At 37.4% G+C, this 12,017-nt stretch overlaps 1 protein-coding gene across 8 annotated transcripts in view; it reads right to left on the reverse strand.

The window, feature by feature from the left end:
* Positions 1 to 1,916: 1,916 nt before the first annotated feature.
* LOC145994646 (TOX high mobility group box family member 4-like) overlaps positions 1,917 to 12,017 on the reverse strand; it is an 855,605-nt gene continuing 845,504 nt past the window's right edge. For 7 of the 8 annotated variants that reach the window (XM_083130798.1, XM_083130789.1, XM_083130816.1 and 4 more), the window contains 4 exons: positions 8,645 to 8,836; positions 6,766 to 6,906; positions 6,055 to 6,338; positions 1,917 to 2,128 (listed from right to left, as the gene is read on the reverse strand). In XM_083130798.1, coding sequence (XP_082986924.1) covers positions 2,062 to 2,128; positions 6,055 to 6,338; positions 6,766 to 6,906; positions 8,645 to 8,836 — 684 coding nt within the window. In that variant the 3' untranslated portion in view covers positions 1,917 to 2,061. The remainder of the gene's footprint in view (positions 2,129 to 6,054; positions 6,339 to 6,765; positions 6,907 to 8,644; positions 8,837 to 12,017) is intronic. The other variant, XM_083130781.1, reaches the window with a different exon arrangement.

Raw genomic sequence — 12,017 nt, forward strand, 5'->3', positions numbered from 1 at the left:
GGAATAAAATAATGGTTCACTAAAGAGAAATAAATGTATGGGACACAGTAGAGCCAAAGAGGAGTTGAAAGTTAAAAACTGAGAGAATAATTCTTTCAAATTGTGAATGACCATCCTCCCCTCCCCTCTGGTGACTAATGAGATGTTTCACCCCCTTACTTTCCTGAAGGAACCTTACTGCTTGGGAAGCAAGTTACAACTTAGGGGAACTCAGCATAATAGAAATGGGAAGCCCTTGTGTAGAACGAGGCAGCAATGTTTTTTGGATCCATATGGAGAGGAAGTTTTAAAGAAACATCATAATTTACCCAACACACAATATGCTTCTGGCAATACACAGCTTTGGTGAAAAAAAAAAGTAATTCAATACTTTCTTTTTACTGCATATACATTGAAAAATATAACTCAAGAATAACAAAGAAATTGTTATACAGAAAATAATTGCTGCCCCTAATATATATATATATATATTTTTAAAATCTTGGGCAGTTTTTTCTGATAGAACCACAACCTAATCCATCACCTGCCAAAAAAAAAAAAAATCAATTGGGATAGAATGGCTTTGCACACATTAATTGTTCGAAAGACAACCTTAACAGTCTACAGATACAGTATAAGTTTTATTGACAGGAACTAGTCAAAAAATCTCACTTCTTCTGAGTGGAATTAACTACGAAGGTACAAACCTAGTGCATTAGTGTCTATATATAAACAACCATGTTCAAGCATCATTTTACAAGAAAACAGATTAAAAACATGTACACATTTCTCTTTTCTGCAGATCCCATGTTTGGTAAATACAACAAAGATTGGCTTCCATCTTGCTTAAACATTCTTGTACTTGGTTTTCCCTCCACTCCTACAGTGTTTTAGTCCAGAGAAACTGTTGCTGTATGCTTTGTACTTACCAAAGTAGGACTGACGTTAAGCAAAAATTATAGCAGAAATTAATTCTATATATTTGCAAACTTTTCTTCAAATGGACACTGAAAAAACTGCCCTGGAGCTGCTGACTCATCATTAGGTTTAAAAGGAAAAAAAATCCTTCATGGAAAGAAAATGAATATTCAAGCTAGCTCCCTGAGGGCCATGTGACAACGTTTGTAGTTATTTTTTTTTTCCATTTCCTGTAGAACTTGTTGGGAACAAGTTAAGACATAACTTTTAACAGCTAAAATTATAATAACATTTCCATTATAAAATCAAAATAAAAACTAATCTTCCTTATGTAATATTTACATTCCATCAGGTTACTGCTTCTCTACTGAAGCATTTCTTAAAGTAACATGTAAAATTTTGAACAGTTACCTGAATACTGTTGGTGATATGATATAAAAATAAGCCTTCCATCATTCTTTCTTAATAATTATTACTATAAATTATTTCCCTGGGGGAGACAAATCCGTTAGAGGAACAAGATGTGGTAAAGTACCACAGATTTATCCACATAGATTTCAGGAAGTAACAGCAACATTTATGAGCAGGTAAGTACAATTTAAAGGATTTATATTACGATAAAAGATTCATTTCATATTTCAAGTAAGAGTCAAACATGCAACAAATACAGCAGCAAATTGAGCTGTCCGTAAAATATACAAGAGTGCATGGCACAATGTACCATTCTGTCCATTTATATATATTTATTTATATATAATATATATTCTCGTCAGGTAAATTTTTTTATATATATATCATAAACTAATATCACTCCGTCTTTACTTTTTTAAACAACGATACAGAACTGAAAAAAAATTAGTTCATAACAACACTGAAGTTGTGATCCCTTTCATAACTAACATCTTCAGGTATATACGATTGAGTGAATACTTCAGCACTAACTCCAGCATATGAATACACTCCTAACCAAGGACAGTTTCTCGGTTAATACTGGTCCACAACACTAGCTGCATCCCATCTTGTTTTGCATCCCTCTCTGATAACAGAGCATTGATCCCTCACACACAGTTTTCTGTACCTCAAAAGGTTGTAACTCACGCATATTTCTCGCTTCCATGCTCTCCCGACAAAGGCAAATTACACGCGTAGCAGCAGCAGCATTTCTTATTTCACAGTGGAGAAGTTTTGTGCTGGAGTTTGATTGGATGCCACCCAGGAGCTGAATACATCCCTGTGAAATACAATTGAAGAATTACTATGATACATACACTTTCTATTTTTTCAGCGTGAACAATCATCAAGCAACAAAGTATTCCTTCAAGTGTTACCATAGAATTACCAATGTAATCTAAGAGGAGAAGCAGCATAGTTTCGAAGGGGAAAAAAAAACTGTTTTGCACACCAAGGGATCATCATTTAGAGACAGGTATATTACTATATATAATTCAAGTAATTCCCATTCCCTGGCAATTTATTTGTGCAACCCTTGGTCACACAAATTCATCCAGCATACAAGACTTACTGATTATTGGCAGTCGGGACTAAATTTTGTATCATTTTTTTAAGCATATAGTTTTCAGTTTATTCTGCAACATATGTTTCAAACTTCTATGGATCCAGAGCCACATTGATGAATTTTATAGTAGAAGGCAGGCCCATACCCAGAGGAAAGAGGGCCATAGCCCTCCCCTCAAACTATGAAATATTTTAATGTGAACCTACAAAAACAACATTGACGATTTTTTTAGATTTTGCAAAAATTTTGATTTTGTCATTGGATAAATGAATGGGTTGTTTCTGAAGGGAGGCAGGCTTCACAAGTATGCAGTCTGCAATATTTAGTAATTTTAGTTTTATAACCATTGATGCAAGGGGCTACCAGAAGTTATCACTTTTTTAGTCCCTGTACCAACATTTTTCAAACTGCATACACATAATTTAATTTATAAAAATATTATTTTCTAAACATAGAATTATCATGGCTGTTCAATGATACTGGAATAAGACAAAGGAAAATTGAAAACATTGTTAATTTGCAGAATACAGTAGTACTATTCCAAAATGTTTGGGAACTGAATGCTGCACAATTTTTTTCCTTTTGAGACCATTAACAGATCTACACCAATATCAATATACAGGGTGTCGCCTAACATTACCACCTCAAATATTTCATGAACTGTAAATATTGATAAAACTACTTGCACAGAAATAAAGTTAGGATAGGGGCTCATGAAATTAGTGGATACAATACATTCAACCACGTAAGGAAGTCTGATTTTCCTACTTTCATTTGCGCTAAAAATAATATGGGTTGCCATTAAAAACAAACAAAAAAAAACACGTTAAGTTTGTGTTGAAAATCATATTTCCTTACATGGTTGAATGTATTGTAGCCACTAATTTCACGAGCACCTCTTCTAACTTTATGTATTGTATCCACTAATTTCATGAGCACCTCTCTTAACTTTATGTCCGTGCAAGTAGTTTTTAAATATTCATTGTTGTTCACGAAATATTTGGTGGTGGTATTGTTAAATGCATGGACATGAAATTAGGTGGGTGGCAGGAGTTCGCACTGTTGCCTCATCGGAGCACATGTGTATTCGGAGGTTTAAGAGCAGTCCGACTTGTAGATATGAGACTCCATTTCTGGGGCCTGTAATGAACTTTCAATTCACACGATCAACAGCTCTGTATCGAATTATACTCAAAAGTGCACTGGAGAGAGGTCCATCTGATGCTCGAAGTCGAACTTGACGCTGCCACACAGTGTGTGAGAACAGACTTTTGTCCCACTCTCGGTTTGCTTTTCATATATGTGGCACCAGCGCAATTCTGTCCAGCTGCCTATTTTGAAGGCCGTGCATTTACGCGACTCACCCTGTATATAAAATAAATATAAAACAAGAATGCACGACTAATATAAGTATGAAATCTTATTGATCATTATTAACAGAAAGCAAGAATTAAATAAAATCTAATACTTAATAAAAACATTTCAACTATTTTGTAATTTCTTGACACTTCGAACCGGCTGGTAAAGGAATTAATTTGATAAGTTATAAAAATCACTCCCCCACCAATCTAGAATGATTTTTACATGCCAGTCACATCTAATTTTCCAACAGCATTTTGGATCTGTGCAAGAATATTGTGCATACCATATGTAGCGTTGCTTTTCTGCAACTTTTGGCTAATCGTGACAATGAGGATGAGTGGTGATATGATAAAATTGATGAAGGGCCACTTACATAAAATGCCCAGGCAGTGATTCGAACCTGGGACACCTGACATCGTAGCATGCTGTTATGTCCATTCTGCCATGGAGGTCGGCTACAACCAATATATTCATGGGCGAAAAAACATAGGAACTAACACATAGGAAAGTTAGACTTTTAATTAAGTTACAAAGTAGGGCTGTGCAAGATTTAATCAAACGTCAATATCGATGTTATCGAAGTCCATCACGGAAAATATGAAGATCATGATGTCTACAATATCTGTGTCGATATATCGATAACCACATATCGAATTCGATATATCAATATCCAGGGATTGACTGATACGATGAAGACTATGATGATGATGGCGATCCTGATGAAGATTAAGAAGATAGTGGTGAACATGAAGAAGACTAAGATTGATGCAGATAAAGATGAAATTAAGTAGATAAAGGTAATGGTGATGAAGATGATGATAGTGAAGAATAAGAAGACTATTAAAAGATGGTAATGATGAAGGTAATTGTGATGAGTATGAATATAATGAAAAATGTGATTATGAAGAAGCTAAAGGTGAAAATCATTGAGATGACGAAGTCTATATCGACATACTGACTTCAATATATCAAGGATTTTGATTTGATAAATATAATTGTGATGATGAAGGTGATAAAGATTATGATGAAAATGATTAAATGAAGATGAAGGCTAAGTTAAAAGGACAATGATCAAGAGAATCATGAAGACGAAGATGATGCAAAGATTAAGATTGTGATTAAGATGGAGAAGGAGACGATGAACACAATGGTGGTGATGATGAAGGTGATCACGATGAAGGTGTTGAAGATAAACAATATCGACCTCGGAAATATTGACTTCTATATATTTATATCGACGCACCAACACATAATGGTGATGAAGAAGAAAATGAAGATAATTTTGATAAAGATGAACATGATTAAGAGGAGTAAGTAGATCAAAATTAAGAATATGAAGACGAACATTTTGGTGAAGATGAAGAGTAAACAAAATTAAGGTTGGCAATATACACCACCTTCGATATGATGATGATTATAATGGTGACCATCTTATAAATCTTAACTGTTGTATCATCCTTACCACCATTATCTTCTTGATCATCATAATTATCTTCCTCATATCAGTCATCTTCATACCTTTTTCATCTCCACCTTCTTTGAATTATGTTCATCTGCATCATTATCTTCTTCACTTATCCATTTTCATTTAATCATTTCATCATCTTCATCGTGTTCATCATATTGAAGTTGGTACAATAATATCAAAATCAGTCAATAATGGGTTTCATCATCTTCACCTCCTTGATCTTCAACATTATTGCCATCTTCTTAATCACAATCATATTCATCTTCATAATTATCTTCTTCCTTTTCACCACTATCATTTTCTTAATTTTCATCATCTTCATTATGTCACCATCTTCATCATTATCTTATTCATCTTCAGCACCTTCCTATCTTCATATTATCTTTATCATCTTAGTCTTCATAATTTTCGTTCCAATTACCAATGACCCGCAGGACGTGGGTGCAATAAAGAAAATGAAATTATTTCTGCTGACAGGCTTTTGTCAAATAGAATGAATGACATTAATTCAGTGAAAAATTGAGAAGTTGAACCTGATGCTTAATATTCCTCGGAATAATATTCAATGAACAATTATGGAGAGCACAGTTTCCAATTTCTGCTCTGTGTTTTTTAAATATTAAAAAAATAATGAAAACAATTGTGCATATATCCTCGCATATGTCCAGTACAACTTACTGATGAAAGCTTTTTCTAATGATACTTTCTCAATGTATGATAACATATGTATATGAATAAAACTGCCACCACCTTAAAAATTAAAAGTCAACCAAATTAGAAAAAAGCGAACAAAGATTTTGATTCCTCTCACCTGCAGTGGCTAACGACACACTCGTTGCTGCAGTATTCGTCTTCCCATTCAGAGTTTGGTACAGCTGGGTTGGTGCAACCGTTGCGGATGCAAGAACTCGAGGGTCGCCCAGTAGTAGGGAGGTGGTGCTGCTGAACGTTGTGCATGGGTTGCTGCTGATGCTGTTGAGCCATTGGAGGTGGTCCGGCTGAAAGGGGAGGACTGCTAACAGGGGCTGACAGCTGATGGGGTGGTGGACTCGAGACCATGTGCTCAGGGGTACTGGACATGTGAGGCGGGTTCACCTGCAAAGAACCACAGAGTCTAGAGAACCCAGCACGGCCTCATCCATCACCCCAGGGCTTTTCACTCACATGCAAAAACTAACACTGCAATTTGGAAAAACTTTGTATGCTAGACCAAGAAAGGTTTAGTCTTTTGTCATGCATTAAAGATTTATGGAACTTCCATGCCAACTTAAAACTATTTTTCTCTCTTATTTAATGGAAAATGCCAGGTTACCCAACGGAACAAAGTTAAATTAGCTATATGTGAGCAGGCCCTGGGTTAATGAGATTGTGGTATTAAAAGTACTCTGCTTTTTTCACATAAAATCAAATTGATCATTGAATTAATTCAAAAATAGTTCCTAACTAATGTCTTTTAAACAAATAGGATAACAACGCCTGACAAATTCCACACAAATATAATACATTAAATAAATGCTGGTACCTGTTGTATGTATCCAGCAGAGGACACTTGAGGCTGCAGATGAGACTGGCCCATCGGACCCCGGGCCCCAGGTGGCGACATTCCTGGTCCCATGTGACTGGGAACTTGGCCCATCGCAGTTAATGAGGAGCCCATCATAGCCTATAAGAGGAACACCTGGTAACAACTGTGCTATTCTAAATCAAGTAACAATATTTAAAAAGAAAGCACTTCAGCATACACACATCCATGAAATAATGACATGGGAACTTAAAAATATTTAACCCTTAAACGCCCAGGCTGTTTTCCGCAGTATAGGTTCAATCTCCATTATGGAATTTGAAATTCAGTATTGCTTTAAATAAAATTTAATAATTGGAAACTACGAATGGTCGAGTTACACATCTTACCTCATTTTGTTCAGTACAGATCAGAGCACGCTTATAAAAAGCAATTATGCATTTGTAATTAGAGGAAGGGGAAAAATTCAGATCGTTGAAGTTTGTCCATCCTTCCAGATACAATGCCAAGAAGCGAGACTTGAAAAGGGTACCAACGTATTGTATGACATGCACCACACTCGTACAAAAAATTATGGCATCTATCTTAAACTTTAGGAGAAAAAAAAAAATCTTATGTAAAGCAAAACGCCTTGCAACACTTCTCTTCCCTATACCTGTCTGGCTGCTGCACAACACCGTCTGTCCTGGAACACCCTAAAGCAGGGCTCGATGGCTTTGCACTCCCTGCACTGGTATAGTGTGCGGGTGTCTCTGTTATTTTGTTTGCACATCCTGCACCTCCTTCTCCCAACTTTCACAGGCATATGTAAGGTCCTTCTTGTAGCTCTCAATGGGTTCAGGGTTGGCCCCAATGGTCCTGCCAAGGTTTCTCTTTCCCCCTCCTCTTAAAGCAGGCGCACAAGTCCGAGTCTGACGTTTGGTAGTAGAACTTGCACATCAGATACGAATTCACTATTGTATTGTCCAGCAGGTGATAAAAAAGCCTAGTCGTCCATTATCGAGATCGTCTGTGTAGAGTGTATGAGCATGTCATTTGGTCAGATTTGCTGTTGCCATTGTCATACTTCAAATTTTCCTCTGCTGGTGGTGGGTGCATTTTGTCACAAAGTAAACCTCGTGGTTGTCCTTCCAGCAAGTTGTCCTCAAACTCCCTCCCATAGAGCAATCCAATCACACTACTGTTACCATCCCTCTCGTCGGGGTGTGGGGTACAATAGAATTAGAAATTTCGTATTTTTATAAAGCCGCCCTGATCTTCTACTCGATAAAGCAAAATAGGTTTTTATGACCAAACACTTGCAGCCTCATCTGCACTGAACAAATCGAGGCATGATTTGTGACTACCATTCGTAGATTCTGAGATATAATTTGTTTAAATTGAAACAGTACTGAGTTTCAAACTGCTTTCTGTACTGGTGTTGGTGTCTAAGGATTAAATTATCTCAGCCGGGCTTTGACGCAAAAATCGGCTGGGCATCAAAGGGTTCCAACATGTAATGGAAGACGAACATTATACAAAAGCCTTACAGCAACCTCTCAACAAAGCTCTTTAGGCTATTAAAAAGTAGAATATATTGTATTTGTGATTACCTTAAAATAGAAAGCAATGAAGGCAACTCCAAGCATTTAGTCAGTTATTTGCATTAATTTGTATGAGTTTGCTGGCTTTAATGTGGCTGTCAGATACAAAACAATCCGAAAGCAGCAACAATCAATCATTTGAACACTATATTGAAGTTATTGTTACCAGGAAGGCAGAAGAGCCCGTAATTGAAATGCGAGGAAATTATATAGAATGAGATTAACAGAACCACACATTTTAATTTTAATGTCTAGTTGATAGAGAGAGAGAGAGCAAAACTAAATCTGACACATACCTGTTGTTGATTTGCACCTCTTTCTGTCATCAATGAACTGAGAAGCGGCGACTTCTTTGCCATTGGAGATATTTGCTGTGCTGATGTGGTTATTGGTGGTGACGACATTGCTGACTGTGGGGAAGAGTAACTGCTGTATCCACCGGTGTAACTTCCGTAACTACCATAGATCCCATCAGACTCACCAGCTCCCTACAAAGTAATAAAAAAATCCACCATTCAATGTAGAGGGTTGGAATCTGGTATTCAGTATTTTGACTGAATTTCAATTCCCACCCATACACAATACATATTCTGAAATAACAAAGATGTATGCAGTAAATCTCCTACTAAGTAGTCCCCAAGCGATCCTCTGCAAGAACTTGTTTTATTTTTCAGGAAACGTACTTGGGTGGGAGAGGGCAAAGCAAGAAATATATTATACTTATAATAATTAGGGCTGAGCAGATACCACTTTGAACCGATACCGATACTCACAGATTCCCAGAGATACAGATGTTTGAAAATTTTAAAAATTGAAAGTTGTTCAAAATATAGACTAATATTAGAGTTTAAGTATGCCACTAACTATATGCATCAATTTACCAGGATTTTTGCTTCAAAAATTTGAAACTTTCTTCAAAATATTACATTAAATGTTACGTTACCACAAAATTCAGTTTGTTCACACCAAATTTGGTGCAAAATAAAAAGACACTTCAAATTTTGCATAATTTTCAGGACAATTAAGACTCCTCGAAAGCGTCTCGCAGAATTTTTGCAGAGTCCGTGGTATCGGCAGGTATCTGTAAATAAATTCCAACTGATATATTCTGATACTGATACATTGGCATCGGTTCAGCCAAACAAAATATATCAATTATTTTAATTAATTTATTTATTTATTTAATTGAAACACAACATGCGCATGCCCAATTACAGTGTTCAATATGGGATGACACCATTTGCTTTTTTGCACATTTTTTTCTGATATATGTCGTCATTACTGGGTTTTTATTAATATAAAAAAGAGGATGGGAAATTGCTCGACTTCAGTGACAATGATACGAAGGCATGTAACCTGCAAGCCATTCTTCACTAAAGGACGGTTGGATGCATACATGACGATTTTCTTTGACAAAGAAGTACATTTTTCGCACACTCTGTTTAAAGTTGGATAAAAACCACAGTTAAGTGTTTGACCACAGAAATTAACTAGGGTTAGTTGTCCTGACTCGCGCCCTAACTGCAGGTTTACTTAAGTGTATGCCATAACGCTACTCCAACTTAATTCATTGCAAGTTTCTTCTCTTGTTCAAGAACAAGTTTTCAAGAAAATGGTAACTGAAGCTAGTCAGCGAATCAATTGTTTGGGCATTAAAAGTTTAGAAAATCGTTAAAAAAACATTAAACTTTACCAATTGCAAAGTTTACCTCATATTGATCGCCCGTGACGTCTTATATGCTGTTAACCGGCTTCGTTTCAACTGTAACCAGGACTTCCCGGTTTCTGTGCGCGCATGAAGGGATAGTTTTAAAAAGACTGATAGATGAGGGCGTCTCCTTATGCCAAGGTTTACTGGCTACATTCATTTTTCACCCTCAATGACTGTAACTCGGCGCATTGCAATCAGCTCACGTTTTCCGATCGCTTGTGATTTTTAGCCATTGCTACTTTTCTATCGCGGGAGACACGAGTAACTCGAGTGGACGGGTCCAAACCGGAAAGGGGAAGTCGGTAAAATATGCACGAAACTACGGCGTGGGTTTCAGATCAGTATAAAGTTTGTATTTGTTCTGTTCTGGAATCACCACCACTCGCCTTTTACCACGGCAACGTTACTACGTTTGAAACTTCCATTTTCCCTCAGCAGCAGATGAATTTTGCGGAACTTGCCCGTCTTCGTTCTAATTGCAGACGTCGTCCCTTTTTCTTGCCAGTAGACTCGTCCAGTCCGTCGCGGCCAACTCAGACGGGCTTAACAACCGCCAGCTGACCTCACCAATCTATTTGGTGAGGGAATTTCTGCATTCGACACACTGTCAGGCTGCACGTGAGTGCGTTCCAGTTGGGGAAGTGGCCTCAGCGGATTATCCGAAACGTTCCATCTGGGAGGGGGTGCAAGGTCGTATTGGGTGGAGGGGGCGTTAAGTGTAAATTTAGAACCATACATTGAAAGTTTATGAAAAAAATACCGGATATTGGGGGTGTTTGGCTCACGGGCACCTCCACACATTAATTTGAGAAAAACATTAGATTTTACTCTTCGTTCGCTTCCTGCCACTTTAGAATTCCGATGATGATTTTTTTAGTCTGGGTTTGAGTCCACTTTATAGACAGACAGGCTCATCGCGACTGGACCTGCAGTTTAATGAGAGATCCGAATGAATTACTATGGCCTCCACTGGGTAGCGAATTGATTTGATTGATTTAGTTTATTTTACTTCGCGTTTTGTGCCTCTTGGCTAATTTGCGAAGATGGGGATGAGTGATGAAATTGATGAATGGACATTCACAAACAACCAAGCCCGAGCGGGATTCGAACCCGGGACCCTTGGCGTCGCAGCGCGATGTGCTAATCACTCGGCCACAGGGTCCGGCGGGTAGCGAATTGAGGTACAGATGCAAGAACAAGGGATGCTTTGGTTATTTTACTTCACTTTTCTGTCACTTTTGGCTAATCGCGACGATGAGAAAGACACAATAATATCCCATACCGGGATTCGAACCCAGGACCCCTGGTGCCGTAGCGCGCCGTGATAACCACTTCGCCACGGAGGTCGCCCCGAGACCCCTTGAGAAAATAGGTTTCTGTATCTTTGTTTATTCACTTTAGGCACATCTCATCGTTCAGTTTGCTGTAGCAAAGGGAGGAATTATGATAACGACATACAATAGAATAGAATAGAATAGTCTTCATTTAAGCAGGCGTGTTTCGGCCTCGTGGGCCGTTCTTACAACCAACCCTTGTCAAGATACAATAAATGAATAAAAACATAGAAAAAAAACACATTGATCATGATGATACAATAAAGATAATATAAAGAGTATACAATGATAAAATGATACATTGAATTGATAAGTATAAAAGATAAGTAATAAGTCTTCAGTAGTTCATTGTGTGTGGCGGGGGGGGGGGGGTGTTAGGTATGCATTGTTGTGATGTGTATTGTTGTGATGTGTAAGTGCAGGTGCAATTGTTTACATATGAAGGTTAATGTAGGGACAATAGTAAGTTCTTTAGTTGTTTCTTAAAACTTTGATGGCTCTGGACCCTATCAGAAAATTCTCAGAAACATGGAAGTCCGTTTGGTTAGTGTTTACAACAGTTAGTACTATATATTGTTTATATAAAACAGGCAATTGTCGTTTAGAATTGATTCTCGGTAGGTC

Source organism: Lepisma saccharinum, chromosome 1 (genome assembly GCF_977018435.1).
Source record: "Lepisma saccharinum chromosome 1, izLepSacc3.1, whole genome shotgun sequence".
In the NCBI taxonomy this organism is placed as follows: domain Eukaryota; kingdom Metazoa; phylum Arthropoda; class Insecta; order Zygentoma; family Lepismatidae; genus Lepisma; species Lepisma saccharinum.